This window comes from Garra rufa, chromosome 2 (genome assembly GCF_049309525.1).
Source record: "Garra rufa chromosome 2, GarRuf1.0, whole genome shotgun sequence".
Lineage (NCBI taxonomy): Eukaryota > Metazoa > Chordata > Actinopteri > Cypriniformes > Cyprinidae > Garra > Garra rufa.
Genome location: NC_133362.1, coordinates 38,967,679 through 38,986,109, shown reverse-complemented (window position 1 = coordinate 38,986,109; position 18,431 = coordinate 38,967,679). Strand labels below are relative to the sequence as shown.

General features: G+C 37.3%; 1 protein-coding gene across 1 annotated transcript in view; it reads left to right on the top strand.

Moving 5' to 3' along the window:
• pkdcca (protein kinase domain containing, cytoplasmic a) overlaps window positions 1-16,722 on the top strand; it is a 42,547-nt gene extending 25,825 nt beyond the window's left edge. The window contains exons 3-7 of the mRNA XM_073834663.1: window positions 7-29; window positions 117-196; window positions 2,103-2,210; window positions 12,155-12,328; window positions 15,642-16,722. Of these exons, the coding sequence (XP_073690764.1) occupies window positions 7-29; window positions 117-196; window positions 2,103-2,210; window positions 12,155-12,328; window positions 15,642-15,736 (480 nt within the window). The 3' untranslated portion in view covers window positions 15,737-16,722. The remainder of the gene's footprint in view (window positions 1-6; window positions 30-116; window positions 197-2,102; window positions 2,211-12,154; window positions 12,329-15,641) is intronic.
• The last annotated feature ends 1,709 nt before the right edge of the window (window positions 16,723-18,431 follow it).

Below are 18,431 nucleotides of genomic sequence, written 5' to 3'. Positions count from 1 at the left end.
GAAAAGAGAAACCTCTACAATGCCTACAGGTGTGCATTCAAGACCTGAGATCTGTCAACTTGTGCTTTATATATGCATTTTGTGTAGTTAACGTATTTTTTCACATTTCTTTCTAGGTTTTTCTTCACCTATTTGTTACCTCACAGTGCCCCCTCAGCACTAAGACCCCTCCTGGACAAAATCGTCAACTCTACAGGTGAGTGTGATTCTACTACTTAAGATCTGCTTTTATCTCTGCTAGAAAAAGTGGGTCTTATCAGCTTAAACTGGCTTTAGTCAACTTAGTAAACTAAGTCCATTAGGTAGTTTGGATGATCAGCCATCCACGCCACATTTTACCAACTAATGACCATAAATGCCTAGCTTGGACAAGCTAGAAACCATGCAAACCCACATACAGTTCCACTTAAAGCTGGCTTTAGCTTCAGGGTTTAACAGTGCAAGCCTTTAATTTGCATTTAAACCACAAAATAGATTTATGTGGACTGTAAAATGTATTTAGGAGCATTTGTGTGAATAAAAGCCCCTTCAGGTTCTTAAAAGGTTTATATATAAAATGTAACGTCATAAAAAGTTTTAAGTGATTACATAATCAGATTCCAAAAATGAAGTACTTGTAATTAGCGTATATTACATTTTAAAATGTTTATAATCATATAATCACACATATTTTTCGCACAATGGCAGTAAATTATTCATGATTTATTGTTTCTGTAAGTTTGGACCAAAGTATGTAAAACTTGGAAGACTTTAGGTGTGTAATGTCACTGTTTTCAAGCTTTTTTTATTCTTGTTTGTTCATGTAATGCAGGGATTCACAAACGTTTTTGTCAGCCAAACCCCTTAAAATATAATATTTGCTTGAAATATTGCTGAGGAAGTTAATATTTAAATAATTTAACATATTTGCATGTTTACAGTTAAGTGTTTGAATTGCTTTTTATTTTACATTTTGATTTAATAAATTATTAGGTTTTTATCAACTCACTAATGTACTGTATAATGCCTTTTATGATGTTGATATCAGAAATGGAATATATTTTCTTTCTTTTATGTTTAACTTTTTTTTAAACAAGTTTAATAAAAAAGTAATCCAAAAGTAATCTAAAAAGTAGTCAGAATACATTACCTAAATTGAGTAACCTTGATTCTGTTACTAACTACTGTTCTCATTAAGTAATCTGTAATCAGTAATGGATTACAATTTGTAAGAAATCCACTCAGTTCTGGATATAACAAACATATAAACAGTGCACATGTATGCCGAATAATTTTTTATGATTTAATGTTAATTAATTCTGACCAGTTTTTAATCGTATCTCAGGCTTATTTATAGATATAGCTCTACATTGTGCATAAAATGTATCTTTAATCTTTTTCCTGGTTACTAGTGGGATTTTTGTTACACAATAAACTGTATCTGCTATTTAATTCCATATAAACTGTAAAAACTATACGTTGTTCTATATATAATACACACCCACACACATACACAGTTTATACACTTTAAAGTAGGTTTATAAGTATTTACGTAATTTTTATAGACAGTTTGAATCAGAAATATTTAAAAACCTAATGCACTTTTTGTACTTTTTTGCAAAGAAGTGTCTCTTTGTATCCCTTTAATATGTGTTATAAAGAAATAACACAAATTAATTGACTTTACACTTTAAGTTTTTAATACACTCCTACATTTTTCAACTAAGAAGAACATGTGCCCCTTAGAAAAGACATAAGCCTCAATAATGCTTTTTTTGTGAAGCATAAGTTTGCTCAAACATTCCTCCTCTTCACATCCTAGCATTTCTCTTTCAGTCTCTCCCAGATGTCTTTTGTCTCTGCCCTTAATTCCTTTCCTTATGCGCTCTATCGTCACGTTCATCAGCATAATGGCATGTCAGATAGCGTTTGAAATCTGTTTTTCTGGGACACAACAGTCCGTGAAGCCGCGGGTAGCGTGGGTGGGCCCGGCCTCGATCCTATCTTTCTCTCCCAGTGTCACGAAACGCCCACTTCAGCATCACCATGTAGGCATGTTTTCTTAATGACAAAATGTAAACTGTTAATAGCCGAGTTGTTTATGCTTTATGAATGTGTTTCAGGAGAACTGATATGGGGCACAGACGAGACTCTGGTTCAGCTCGAAAAAGTGCTGGATATCTACAGAAACGGACATTACCTCAAGAATAACACACAGGCATTCAAAACAGGTGAGTGACCTGGACAGATACCAAAAAACAACTTGACCTTTGACATCACTGAACACGTTTAATCACAGCTCAGACTCTCATTCAGATGCAGGAAAATTAGGCTGACTTTTAAGATCCCTAACTTGGCAGCATCACATATGTGACCCTGGAGCACAAAACCAGTCATAAGTAGCATTGGTATATTTGTAGCCAACAATAGCCAACAATACATTGCAAGGGTCAAAATTATCTATTTTTCTTTTATGCCAAAAATCATTAGGATTATAAGTAAAGATGATGTTCCATGAACATAATTTGTACATTTCCTACTGTAAATATATCAAAACCTAATTTTTGATTAGTAATATGCATTGCTAAGAACTTTATTTGGACAACTCTAAAGGCGATTTTCTCAATATTTAGATTTTTTTGCACCCTTAGGTTATTGGCCAAGTATTGGCCAATCCTAACAAACCATTCATCAACGGAACGCTTATTTAAAAAAAACATTACCCTTATGATCAAAAATGTTCTTCACAGATTAAGCAATCCCAGAATGCACTGCACTAAGCTATTTTTTTAAGTCCAAGATGGCAGACAACATTGAGAGAAATGTTTACTATACAGTAAATAGATTTCAATTAATAGTGAACAGTTTTCATTGAATTTCATTGAGTTTGAATTGAATTTTCTTTTTTTTTTTAGCTTAGCTACCACCAAAATCATCACTTAAAGGAGAACTCCGGTGTGATATTGACCTAAAGTGTATTGAATCATGATACCGAGTGTGAACGTACCTTGCATATCTCATCTCGTCTTGTCCACTGCAGTCCGAAATCTGGGGTCAGTCAGCCGATGCTCACAACAGGTTGTCAATGGGAGTCAATAGGGCATCGAAGAAGCCATGTAAATAAATCACTGTTTTACGCCATTTACGAGGCACAAAGTAGCTCCACACTTCATTGGTAGACTTCCAAGGGCCCTGACATTTAAAACGAGACATTGAGAACTCAGAAAAAGCACCGGTAGTTTATTTACAAGAAGATTTATACAGACAGTACCTGGAAGACAAAATCCGGTCGCCGCCATCTTAAATGTAGTCACGATAAGTCGAGTGTCGAGCACGAAGGAAACTACAACCTGATACGTTGATAACCTGATAAATTCATTGGTGCTCGACACTCGATTTATCGTGACTAAGTTCAAGATGGCGGCGACCGGATTTTGTCTTCCAGGTACTGTCTGTATAAATCTTCTTGTAAATAAACTACCGGTGCTTTTTCTGAGTTCTCAATGTCTCGTTTTAAATGTCAGGGCCCTTGGAAGTCTACCAATGAAGTGTGGAGCTACTTTGTGCCTCGTAAATGGCGTAAAACAGTGATTTATTTACATGGCTTCTTCGATGCCCTATGGACTCCCATTGACAACCTGTTGTGAGCATTGGCTGACTGACCCCAGATTTCGGACAGCTGGACACAAACCGAGATGAGATATGCAAGGTACGTTCACACTCGGTATCATGATTCAATACACTTTAGGTCAAAATCACACCGGAGTTCTCCTTTAATCTAAATTATAACTTAAGGCGAGACGCTGCAGGTGAATAGGGTAAAAAAAATGAACTAATAGTTATCACCTTACTTACCCAGTTGATTGATTACATTGACAATTGCAAACATTTTTTGTATTACACGTTTTCTGAAATGTTAGGTTTAAATATGCAAATGAGCCATTATTTAATGAAATATGCGCTAATTTGCATACATTTCTAGTACAAAAATCTGAACACTGGATGGAGTCAGTTTCAAAATTCTTGTTTAATTTTTTTGACATATTAGAGTCAAAAGTTTTTACAGAGGGGATTTTGGGTATCTCATTTCGTCAGGCCATAATTCAGAAAAAACGGACAGGAAACACTGTATTTTTTACAATCGGTTGGGGAATAAAATGTATAAAATCAAGCAAATTATATATGAACAAATCCATCTGTAAAAACCTTCAGGATATAGACAAGAATAAAAATGTGAAGTTTGGTGTGTGTAAGTGTCACTGAAGTGGAGATTTATGGCTCAGTGTAGGAGAAAAAACTCAGAAAACTCAGAAAGCAGCCTTTAAAAATATGCATTTTAATTGAAATCTATTGACACAAATAGATAAAATACTATAAAAGAAACACTTAACAGTGTATTTTGGATGTTTTCTTTCCACTAGTCTGAAAAAATACTTTATGAAAAACCAAAAAGCCCAAAATCTCAAACTTGATAGGTACATGAAAAAACAGTGTTCATTTTAAAACATTTTTCTGAAAACAAGACTAAATATCTAAGTAATACTGCTTTTCATATAAATGTGTCTTGATTTAAGAATGTTTACATATTTGTACTTGAAAACAAGATAAACAAAGTAATTTTTCACAGTGATATGACCAATACTAATTTTCTTCACACAAAACTCAAAGAACTGGACAAAAAGAAAACCCTCCATTTTATGGTGTTTGTGTGCTCGTCTTGTAAATACAGTCAAATGACTAGACAGCAGTCGAATCCTGGCAGTGAATGGGTTTCCACAAATCTCGCTGGTATTAAACAGTTGTTCAGCGAGTTCGGCATGGAGAGAGAAGGAGATTTTGTGTGTGCATGTAAGGACAAATGAGAGGAGATTTAGAAGATTAGAGTTTATATAACTGGTGAGCAGAGGGGCTGCTCACAGGCCTGACGGACAAAACAGCCATCTCAGCACGAGAAACACTTCAGCCACTTCTCTACTTGCTCCACCCCTGTTTTACCATTTTGTCTCTATTCTCTTTTTCTTTTTGTGCTATCTCTCCTGCTCTTCTCTATGCTTCATTGGCAGTCTAAAGCAGACAAACTTGTTGACTGATGAGAGGGTTAAGCATGTAAGAGCCATCTTCTCCAGAGCCATTTAACTCTTTCTTCTCTCATTGGCTGTATCAGCTGTCTTTGCTGTCTTTAGACTGTAAATTTAATTTAAGAGTTTTGTAATGCTTTAAGAAAAATACTGCTTTATTCCATCATTTCTTTGCAGAATAGGGTCCTTTTTGACAAAAAAACAGTCAATACCTTTTTATGTGAATGGTGAACATTCAGTATTAGACTTGGTATGAATCGTTTTGTAATGTAAAGCAAATCTTTTAGGTCCCACAAATTATTAGTTTGTTTTTTTGAAGCATTTTTGTGTATTTGAACCTTTTCCAACAATGATTGTATGATTTTGATATCCATCTTTTCACACTGAGGACAACTAAAGGACTCATATGCAACTATTACAGAAGGTTCAAACACTCACTGATGCTTCAGAAGGAAAAACGATGCATTAAGAGTTGGGGGTGAAAACTTTTGGAATTTGAAGATCAGGGTAAATTTACTTATTTTGTCTCCTGGGAAACATGGGAAGTATCTTCTGTAGCTTCTGAAGGGCCAAAGGTTTACATAATTTAATACTGTGTTGTTGCCTGTGTTTTTTTGTTGAGTAATAGTTGTTCATGAGTCCCTTGTTTGTCCTGAACAGTTAAACTGCCTGCTGTTCTTCAGAAAACTCTTACAGGTCCCACAAATTCTTTGGTTTGTCAGCATTTTTGTGTATTTTAACCTTTTCCAACAATGACTGTATGATTTATGATTTTGAGATCCATCTTTTCACACCGAGGACATCTAAGGGACTCATATGCAACTATTACAGAAGGTTCAAACGCTCACTGATGTGTCAGAAGGAAAAACAATGCATTAAGAGCTGGGGGTGAAAACTTTTGAAATTTGAAGATAATGGTCAATGTACTTTTTTGTCTTCTGGGAAACATGTAAGTATCCCATAAAAAATAAAATATTTAGGCAAAACAAGAAAAATGTACACATGTACACAACATTCTGTTCAAAAGTTTTCGACCCTCCCCCCCAGCTCTTAATGCATAGTTTTTCCTTCTTGAGCATTGTTTGCACCTTCTGTAATAAATTCATATGAATCCCTCAGTTGTCCTGGATCTGAAAAAAAGTAATGGCTGCTGAAAATGTAAAAATAAATTGCATTTTAAAATATCTTACAATTATTTTAAATTCACATTAAATTTCACATTATTATACAGCCTTGGTGAGCAGAAAAAACTTCTTGGAAACATTAAAAAAATTGTATAGATTTGGACATATCTTACTTGCCATGATTAAACTGTATTGTATATACATTTTGCATTACATCAGCCATTCTTCGCTCTAGATATTGGTTTTGGCATCAGCCATTAAATAACTGGCATTGGTTGACCACTAATATTTAATACTTTATGTCATTTCTCACATGTGCATGAGAACAGGCCTTCAAAATCTCTAATCTAGTCCAGTGTGCAGTATCTTGACTGGTCACTTTCCTAGTGTTGTAGGTATTCATGTAAAGCAGGGTCTTCTGGCAGCACTGTGAGTTTGCATGGATACAGACAGGGCTTCCCTGTGGAATTCACTCCTGCCCAACACACATTAAAAGCCCAGCATGCCTCTGGCTCACCACATCACCTTCTCTCTCATTTCTCCTGCGTCCTACAGGAACATTCAAAGAAAGCAAGAGCTCCATAAAGCATTAATTAGGGCAATAAAGAGTCTAATAGTTGCTCTTATTTACTAGCTTCTAGCTGCACTTATTTGCCACGTGCGGCTCTCGCTCTTCTCGGTCCCACTGCGCTCTCTCTCATCAGAAAGAGCTCATCGAGGGCAGCTTGCCCAGCGACCTTCATTCTGAGCTGAAGAGAAATAGTGAATCACGTCAGTAAAGCCCATCCAGCCATGTCCCTGAAGAGCGAGAGAGGGAAAATGAGACTCAGAGATTCCGACATTTACAGCCTAGTATTCAAGACATTTGTAGTACACAGTTAACTTGAGTCTTTCAAAGGCTGTTCCCCTTCAATCAGACCCATTGTCACAGTCCTGCGAATTGAGGCTTTCAGTTTACGTTACAACAACAGCATAGACACTTTCCAGAACCATCTACAAACCTCATAGCAATGCAGCAGTGCTTATATCGACAGGTCTTCGATTGATATATCCTGTCCGCAAAGTGGACTACCCTGGGATCGTTTTTCGTAAAAGCGTACAAATACATGACCACACTGTCAGCATTTTTGCCAGAGGCATGTGGTCCATGACAATGTATCCATCGCCATTCCACTTCTAAACTGCACACTGTAAAAGCCGCATGTGGATTGCGAAAACGCAGGCTGGCTGTATTTCAGCGCGGCTGACCGGCAGTTGGCATGTAATCAAAGACGTCCTTCAACAGTCTTTAACGATCATATTAACGGTGCATTAGCATGAAAAAGAGGAACGTCATACAAGGTACTGTCAACAACTCAGTTTGATGATAGTAGATGAGTATGCGATGCAGTTTTGCTTGCTGGGTCTTGTCACAATGTGCTGCGTTCAGATACTTTAAAGGTGAACTATTATGCTCCTTTTTACAAGTTGTAATATGGTCTCAGTTGTCCCCAAAATGTGCCTGTGAAGTTTCAGATCAAAATACCCCGCAGATCATTTATTATATCATTTTGAAAACGCCTATTTTGAGTGAAAGCAGAAACACGCTGTTTAAGTGCATGTGAGTTGATGCTTCCTGCCTTTTCCAGAATAGAGCTGTGCCTTTACAGCTTGTTCCTCAGATACTCTGCCTTTTGGTTTTGATTATCATGTCTTGATTATCAAAGCCACAGTAGTTGAAACTTCTGATACATGGTTTTCTGAACGCACACATTCAAAGCACGTGAACAGAAAGTGGCTGTCACACAGCATGTGGGTACTAAACTAAGTTCTCTTTCATGTCTTATTGTGCTTAAACTATCAAATACACACACGTTTATGTTAAAAACACACGAGTTACAAAAACAACCGGTTATGTCTGTGAAAGTAAACAGCTGGGAAAGAAATCACGTTTATATTAGATGTGTGTGGCAGATACGACAACGTTTTAGTGGCACGTTAAAATAAATAAATAAATCAGAAATTACGAGATTAAAGTTTTAATATTTTGAGAAATATTTCTAGAATAAAGTCAAAACTGTGAGAATAAAGTCTAAATGTTTCAAAAAATAAATTCATTATTTGTAGCGCACCCAATAATCACAATGAATTTGTACTTTGTTGCTTTTTATATAACACAGCTCAGCTTTCAAATTCTGTAAATTTTATCACAAATCTCTCGCAGAAAGTGGCTGTCACATGGCATGTGAGTACTAAACTAAGTTCTCTTTCATGTCTTACTGCACTTAAACTGTCAAATACACACACGTTTATGCTAAAAAAAATACTAGTTACAAAAACAGTCGGTTAATATTTCGAGAATAAAGTCAAAATTATGAGAATAAATAAATTCAAGATAAAGAAATAAATTCATTTGTAGCGCACCCAGTAGTCACAATAATTTTGTACTTTTTATGTAATAAAATTCTGTCAATTTCATCACGACATACAAATTATAAATGTGTTTTTTCTTCTTTATTTAAAGTTTATAGTAAGTGAGGAAACATCAAAGGCATGAAAAGACAGTATAGCCTTATTTAATAAAACAAATGTCTCATTATTGTAATCGGAAAGATGATTGACTTACATGCCTCTTAAACTGAAGCGAATATAGCAATCTGTCACGCCACATTAAAGAGCATAAAAACACATTATTGTAAGACATATTGTTTGTATTTCGCTATAAAAAATGACAGAATTTGTAGAGTAAGCTAAAACTTTGTAATATCTCTGGGTGCTTCCAATCCGGGCCATTTGGGGGGCCCAATAGGCTAGAATATACTCTCAAAATATTAAACTTTAATCTCGTAATTGATACGATTAATTCTCATAATTGTGGCTTTATTCTCAAAATATTTCGACTTTATTCTCGAACACATTTTGACTTTATTCTTGTAATTTCAACTTTATTTTAGGAATATTTTGACTATTCTTGCAATATTTCAACTTTATTCTCATCATTTTGACTTTATTTTTGAAATTTCAATCTCGTAATCTTAGATTTTTTTTTTTTTAAGATGCCACTAAATGCTGTCATAGGCAGCAGCATAATATACAGTAAAAAAAAATCAATAAATTCACTAAATAGCGTTCTGTGCTCATCTGTGCAGCCAAAGACACAACAGTTAGCATGCTTTCCTCAAACTTTTGCCATGGCGTTAGAACTGGTACATCGTTGACGCTTGCGAAAACAAAAGGGCAGCACTGTGGGTGGAAATGTTTAGATTAAGGGGCGGTAATATTATAATAAGATCCTTTGCTATGTTACAGAGAGCGAAATCTGACGCGCTAGTTTTCTCATAGGCTTGCAGAGAAAGGCTAACCAAAACAAAGTTACTGGGTTTTTCATAATATGTCTACTTTAAATACAAGTAAATCGTCAAAGTCAAGTCACTTTTATGCAACACATATTATAAAGATGGTAAAAATAGCAAAATCAATTATGGAAAATCAGTTATGGAAACAATTCAGACACTGAAAGACAACAGTGTCATTATTTCCCTCAAGTCAGTTCAGTGTTGGTTCAGTGCTCAGAAATGTAACTACGGTTAGTGACTTTTTATCAAAGTTTGCCTTTCAGCAAATCAGTTAAGCGCGAATGGCATATCCTGTTATGAATATTTGTTTTGCTGAATAATGTACCTTTTCCACACGCACTTTTCGGATTGTTCCTACATGCCCGTTTTTATCAAATCGAGCTGCTCGCAGCTGTTGAATTCATACGGGCTGCTACATATATTCTTTCTCTCGTCTGAGAGAGAACAGCTGCCTCTTTTCAGTAATGTAATGTCATACGTTCAGTATTACAAACGCGATGTTGTGTTAATGTGAATCACGTCTTGTAATGTTGACTTGATACAACATGACCGAGATGAGAAACAGACAGCTGCGCTTTTTATGACAAAAAAACACACATTAAAGATCTGGCCATCATAGCTGCTGTGAGGAGAAAGTTGGCAGCGTTACAGAGGTCTGTTCCTCACACATCTCTTCTCATTAGTTATTTTGACGTCTCAGAATACACTGAACTCTGCCGTCCACTTTAGTTAAATATCGTACTGTTTAATAACCAGACTTGACACTGTAATGGCCAATCGATTAGGATGTGTCTCTTTTAACCCCACCTATAATGAAATCTCACTTGTGACAAGTTCTGCTTTATATTATGGTATATGTGCTTATTGGTTATGATTGTGACAGTATTTTTATGTTTGGTTTGGAAAGACAAATTACTGGTTAGGATATGCTGGTAGGAACTATGGAGGTATTAGTATTTTGCAACTATTTTTTACAATTCCTATTATTTGTAATGGTTATTCTCATTCGATTATCTTTACTGCAATACATGATTTTCTTTTTTTACTTAAATTGTTTTATTGAAATTGTGTGTGTGCATATATATATATATATATATATATATATATATATATATATATATATATAAGATCCATTATTTTACACTGAGGACAACTGAGGGACTCATATGCAACTATTACAGGAAGTTCAAATGTTAACTGATGCTTCAGAAGGAAACACGATGCATTAAGAGCCAGGGGGTGAAAACTTTTTGAATTTGAAGATCAGGGTAAATTTAACTTATTTTGTCCTCTGGGAAACATGTAAGTATCTTCTGAAGTGCAGTACTAAAAGAAAAAAATATGATATTTAGGCAAAATAAGAAAAATGTACACATCTTCATTCTGTTCAAAAGTGTTCTGTTCAAATTGTTTTCCTTTCCGAAGCATCAGTGAGCGTTTGAACCTTCTGTAATAGTTGCATATGACAAAATCATGATCTCAAAATCATACAGTCATTGCTGGAAAGTGTTCAAATACAGAAAAATGCTGAAAAACCAAAGAATTTGTGGGACCTGAAGGATTTTTCTGAAGAACAGCAGGCAGTTTAACTGTTCAGGACAAACAAGGGACTCATGAACAACTATCACTAAACAAAAAAACACAGCTGTGGATCATTCAGGTAACAAGACAGTATTAAGAATCGAGGGGATGTAAACTTTTGAACAGGGTCATTTTTATAAATTCAGCTATTATTTTCTAAGCTATTAGTGGACTGTATGTAAACGTCTTCTATGTGAAATATCTTATTCAGGTCAGTACTAAATAAAAAATAACATGCATATATATATTTAATTTTGTGCATCAGCGTAATGAGAATTTGGTGTTTTTTTTCCCCTGAATTGTTATCTGGGTTTCAAAGCAGGATTGGTTTCTTTAGGTCAGTGATGTACTGCATTGTTGAAGAGCTGACAGCGCAGTGATAAGTGACAGAACAAGAGAAATGGGGCAAATGAATGTGTGGGTGGGACCGATGGGTGGGACATTGTTAGTTTAGTTTTCCTTTGGTCATCACTCCTCACATCGCCCTCTATTTATCTGCCTTTCTCTCTTTGTATCTGCTCTCGCTTTTCTCATGGCCTCCCTCTGATTGTGGCTAGCATGATGGAGGCATTTATTGTGGCCGGGGTCACGTTGAGTGGTGTTTAAAGTGTGTGTGTGAGTGAGTGAGTTACTGAGGAAGCAAAAGATAAAGGCAGAATCAGAAGACACATGTCAAACTCTGACTAACAACAGCCTGAAGACTCCACTCATCAAAGAACAAGACAGCCCCCTGTGTTCACACAATGACTGAGTTTGTTTCGCTGTGTATTAACCTCCTACACACGGACACACTATGCTTTTCTTGGATAGTTGTTATGCATTTGATTTATGAAGCAGCTTGTGTCAGTGCTGTCATGGGGCTGTCAGTTTGGCCAGAAAGCATTGACCATGAAAGATTTATTTTGAAGTGATATTCAGAACAGTGGAAATAAAATCAAATAAAATCTGATAGGTATTTCTTATAAATAACAAATATTTATAACTATAGTGTTTTCTTCAGTCTTTATTAGAATAACATCTTTTCTTGGATCTCATGCTTCTTTCTTTCTTTTGACAGAGTATAAACGTGTGTCAGATGCCTCGATTGCAGCGGAAAACTACCGCTGCTGGCCGTCCTATCAGCATGACGGATGCCTACTGTCAGTCTTCAGCGCAGATGAAGCTATTGACGTATGTGAGAGCCATGCCCAATGCCGAGCCTTTGTCATGACCAATCAGAGCACATGGACAGGTAATGTTGGACAGTGTCACTCTGTTTCAATATGTGTAGGACAGCTTAGTACATTATACTATCTAGTCATGAGGAAATTTAGGCCAAGTATTTTTTCTGATTTCATTGACATTTAGATTTGTTTAGATTTGACTTAGAAATAAGGAATGAAGCAAAGCTGTTCATCCTAAAGAGGCTGTAATGCAATAGTGCTAGCAATACAAAGTTTCAAACCTTTCAAACATTTGGAGGCGGGGTCTACGCAGTAGAAATTCATCTGGAAAAAGTGGTACATTTGGTGGTTCATTAGGAGCCCACGTCTGCGCAGTAGTGATTCATTTGGAGACTGAGTCTGCACAGTAGTGATTCATTTTAACCAGAGTCTGCATAGTAGTGATTCATTTGGAGCCCAAGTCTGTACAGTGGTGAATTATTTGGAGCCCAAGTCTGTACAGTGGTGAATTATTTGGAGCCCAAGTCTGTGCAGTGGTGATTTATTTGGAGGCTTAGTCTGCGCAATAATGATTAATTTGGAGCCTAAGTCTGTGTAGTAGTGATTCATTTGGAGCCAGGGTCTGCGCAGTAGTGATTCATTTGGAGGTCAAGTCTGCGCAGTAGTGATTCATTTGGAGCTCACATCTGTGCAGTAGTGATTCATTTGGAGCTCACATCTGTGTAGTAGTGATTCATTTGGAGCCAGGGTCTGCGCAGTAGTGATTCATTTGGAGGTCAAGTCTGCGCAGTAGTGATTCATTTGGAGCTCAAATCTGTGCAGTAGTGATTCATTTGGAGCTCACATCTGTGTAGTAGTGATTCATTTGGAGCCAAAGTCTGAGCAGTAGTGATTCATTTGGAGCTCACATCTGTGCAGTAGTGATTCATTTGGAGCCAGGGTCTGCGCAGTAGTGATTCATTTGGAGGTCAAGTCTGCGCAGTAGTGATTCATTTGGAGCTCAAATCTGTGCAGTAGTGATTCATTTGGAGCCAGGGTCTGCGCAGTAGTGATTCATTTGGAGGTCAAGTCTGCGCAGTAGTGATTCATTTGGAGGTCAAGTCTGCGCAGTAGTGATTCATTTGGAGCTCAAATCTGTGCAGTAGTGATTTTTTTAAAGTCAGAGTCTGCGCAAAAGTGATTAATTTGGAGGTCAAGTCTGCGCAGTAGTGATTCATTTGGAGCTCACATCTGTGCAGTAGTGATTCATTTGGAGCCAGGGTCTGCGCAGTAGTGATTCATTTGGAGGTCAAGTCTGCGCAGTAGTGATTCATTTGAAGCTCACATCTGTGCAGTAGTGATTCATTTGGAGCCAGGGTCTGCGCAGTAGTGATTCATTTGGAGGTCAAGTCTGCGCAGTAGTGATTCATTTGGAGCTCAAATCTGTGCAGTAGTGATTAATTTGGAGCCAGGGTCTGCGCAGTAGTGATTCATTTGGAGGTCAAGTCTGCGCAGTAGTGATTCATTTGGAGCTCAAATCTGTGCAGTAGTGATTTTTTTAAAGTCAGAGTCTGCGCAAAAGTGATTCATTTGGAGGTCAAGTCTGCGCAGTAGTGATTCTTTTGGTGCCTGCATCTGTGAAGTAGTGATTCATTTGAAGCCCAAGTATTCACAGTAGTGATTTATTTAAAGCCTGATTCTGTACAGTAGTGATTATTTTGGAGATCAAGTCTGCACAGTAGTTATTCATTTGGAGCCAGAGTCTGTGCAGTAGTGATTAGTTTAAAGCCCAAAGCAGCGTAGTACTGATTCATTTAGAGCTTGAGTCTGCACAGTAGTGATTCATTTGGAGCCCATTTCTGCGCAGTAGGGATTAATCAGGAGCCTGAGTCTGCGCAGTTATGTTTCACTTGAAGCCAGAGTCTGCACAGTAGTGATTAATTTGGAACCCGAGTCTGCGTAGTAATGATTCATCTGGAGTCAGAGTCTGCGCAGAAATGATTCATCTGGATCCAACGTTTGTGCAGAAGTGATTCATTTGAAGCAAAGTCTGTGTAGAAGCGATTCATTTTAAGCTGAGTCTGCGCAGTAGTGATTCATTGGAGCCAGAGTCTGCGCAGTAGTGATTTATCTGGATCCAAAGTTTGTGATTCATTTGAAGCTGAGTCTGCGCACTAGTGATTCATTTGGAGCCTGAATCTGCGCAGTAGAGATTATTAACTGAAGATGCAGTATTAAGTCCTGCTCAAACTCCTGCAGATCCAACCACAAGCTCACAAACATGGCACCACATCCCATTTGTATAGCGTCAAATAACAAAGAAAAACAAAGTTATTAGAAAAAGTGAACATTTGAACATCAGCGTGATAAGAATTACCTAAAACATTGGAAACTATCTTATTTGAAGTCTAATTGGATTTTTTTTTTTTTACATAGAGAGGATGGGGTTTATGACCTATACAGCAGCCAGCCACTAGATGCCATTCAAAATATTTTGGCTTCACTTTTCCGGACTTGTGAGACACACTTGTTTAGCGCACACTACACTACTAGGCTTCTGGTGAACAATTAATCTGGGTGCGTTTCCAAAAAGCATTGTTACCCAATTATGGTCGTAAATTCCATTGAACTCTGTTGTTAATGACTGTAGTTGCTTTTTAGAAACGCGCCCCTGGACAGTTATAACAGACAGTTAGTCCAGAGAAAAAAAAAAATCTCGGAAATACTCAGAAATACATCACGATACTAAAGTAAAGCCGGTCACAACCTCTGGTTTACGTTGACCCTAATTGTTAATATGTTACCATGTGTAGACTTGCTAACATCAAACTATAAAATGCAATTGTGAATCGATTTGGCACTATTCAGTGCCACAGACAGCTGTCTGTGTAGACAGTAGTCAGCAAGGCAACTTACTAGCTTTTGGAACAGAGCCACTGCAGTGTGTCATAGTGTTAATGTAAATGCTTGTGGATGTACATCCTTTGGTAAATGATAAATGTCGTCCTGAAGAGTGCTCTAACTGCCGTGACTGTCCACTCCTCACACCCCAACTCTCATTCCTGTCTCTTCTCTCAGCACCACACACAACAACTGCATGTAGACCAGTAGTTCTCAACTGGTGGCTCACAAACCCTAATTTGAGCCAAAGATCTGTTCTTAAAGTCCAGTGGAAGATTTTATGGCTTAGAGGTTACTCTTTCAAAGCTCAAGACATGTCAGCAAGATGTTTAATCTAAAATTTAATGGTGTACATACATAGCACTCTCATATTTGTCTTTCTGCCATTTCCTGTTTCTCACATCCTGTTCGTCCCATTTGTCCTGTCTTCCGTCTACTGTTTTGTAGCAGGAAATGTCCATTCTTTCTCACAGCCTGTTTTACTCTGCTTGCTTTCTGCAGGTCATCAGCTTGTGCTCTTCAAAACCGGTGCGGCCAGCATGACCGTGGCTCCAGGTAAACTCGCGTACATACGACTGGGAGCAGCTGGGAGCTGAGATAAGACAGCGCCATACAGCGGTCATTGGTATCTTCAGATCGTCTCCCTCTGAAGACACTCACGTGCTGTCTTTCCTGAGGGCATGTTGCTCAGGATTCTAGAGGACGGTCAAAAGAGAAAGCACCTTTCAGGAAGTTCGAGACTTGCTCAGGCGGAGGTCAGCTGTCAACTATGTGCAATACTGCCTCTCTGAACCTGGGATTGGACTGTGAATGTGTTTGTGTACCTGGCAGAGATGCAGAGAGGCTGTTTGTGCTTGTCACGGCAACATGTGTGTGTTTAATGAGATCTCCTGTCAATATCTCTTTCTTTCTTTCTCTCAATCTGTCATTGATTCTCTTTCTGTCTCTGCCCACACAGAATCCTCCTTTATTTGCTCTGATATTCAGCACTTTTTCAGCATGTGAAACAGGGTCTACTTGTTGAGCTTTTAAAAGCGTTTGCTTTGATTTTTGAAATCTTTTCAAATACTTGTTCATGTAAAACAAATTCTTCTGACTATTGATTCCAAATGTCCACTTAGACTGGTCTAAACAAGTAATTTATTGGTTTACTGGATGAAAGCGTATCTTCCAAATTATGAAATCATTTTTAAATGTTGACGTTTGCTAAAAGACACAAACAGATCAGCAACAAATCTGGAAATTTCTTTTCCTTTTTTTGGTCTTGTCTTTAAAGCTTTTCATGTTTTGTTTTGATTTTTTGTTATTGTTTTCAATGGCAGAATGTAATGACACATTTGAGATGTTATTTGTGGTACTTCATTGTTAGATGGTGGTGGATAGTTGTTAGTCAGCCAATCCCCTTGTGGTGTGATAAAGTTTCCCAAGGAAATGTCATGTCAGTCTATTACTTGACAGGTGAAGGAGTTCAAGAGATTTCTGCTTTCAGCGAAAGCACTGAGATGTACATGTACATGTTTTCTTATCATTGTGTTGTATATGAGAGTGATATTTTTATATGGAAATATAAAAGTCATGAGACTTAAAACTGTGTTTTGGTCATTTTTGTGTGGTATTACCAGTTTCAGGGTTGGAAAGAGTAATAAAATAGGACATTTTGGGCTTAGAAATGTAGTAACATTATCCATCCTATTCTTCAATGTGGAAGTAAGCCTATGGGTGAGACTTCCAGTCTTTTGTCACTATAGGGAACTAAAGGGTTTGCACTGCAAACCAGTGTGTTCATAATTAAGATAAAATGTTAAATTAATATGTTAAGGCACACCTATTTGCAGTATCAAGCAGCAAAACGAGCTGTTTCCCACAGCTAAAAATAGCTGGAAGTGGATGAGACCGGAAGGCTGACCCACAAAATGTACAAATGTACAAACTGGGGCGCTCTTACAGAAAAATAAGGTGGATAAATAAACAGTAAACATACTTTGTCAGGTATGAAATATGGCTCAAATTGATGCAGTATTTGCATCTCTACGCTACCTTTCAAAAGTCTGTAAGATTTTAGTTATTTTAGATTCTGAATGGCTGATGAATGTTATGCTGCGGAATTATTTTCAGGGAGCCGCACTGCAAAAGTAGTTCCAGGCAGTTCTTGACCGCATCACATGTCCATATCACTTCTCCAAATGGTTTAAGTTATTTCAAAAGTTCTTTACAGCCTGCAACAGCAAAAGAACCAAAACCCACAAAACGATACTGACCAAGCAAGTAAACAATAGGATAAAAACGTCATATTATTTCCATGATTTTGCCACAAAATTACATTTCGGAAAGCACATACAGTACTCTCTTTCTCCCACTCTCTCTCACACATACAGTACTATGGACTGGGACACTCACACCCTCACAGAAATGTGTTGTCAGCGCTGCTCTGGCGATTTTTATCAGTACAGTAGTTTAACAACTTAAAAGCTACATGACATTTTTCACAAGCTAGCTGATAAAAGAAGACGCACTTACAATTTCGGTATTAGTAGAAATGCTACTGCTGAAAACTTTTGGGAGATGCACTGTCTCACAGAGATAATTTACACACTTAATCTCTCTCTCTCTCTCTCTTTCTCTCTCTCCCTCTGTCTCTCTCTCTCAAATAATGTCATTATTAACTGCTATCAACGGCTCAAACCTCCATTACTAGGTCTAAAATGACATTTTGGAATTAACAACCGAGGTGTGAGATGCTATGTAAGAAAATTAATCCTACACACAAGAGTGTTTTACAAAAACTTGACGATTGTCTTGAAAAACAACATCTGAACAATATTTAAGGTGTGGTAACCATAGTCTAAGAAAAATAATTGATGCTGGTGCATTGAATTTTTAGAAAATAATGCACACCCGAGGTGGTGATGTGGTTCCAGGGGGTAAAATACACTTTTTTTTGGCTTGGTTCTCCAGGTAAAGTTTAAATTCCAGGGACTAAATATCATGTTATTGGGGTCACATTAACCCGTGGGCATGAAAAACAACAACAGTGTAAAAGTAGTCCGCAGGAAAAACGTGGACTTGGCAACACTGACCGTAGTATAAGGGGAATAATTGACTCCGGTCTGTTGAATTATTCGAAAATTCAAATAATTCAGCTGCCAGTCGTCAATTATTCCTTACTAATACCACTGCGCTGTTGAAAGTTTGAATCTCATTGGCTGGCGAACGTTCTAAGGTATCACTTCGGCAAATGATTTCAGTTATTTCAAAAGTCCTTTACAGCCTACAAAAGCAAAAGAACCAAAA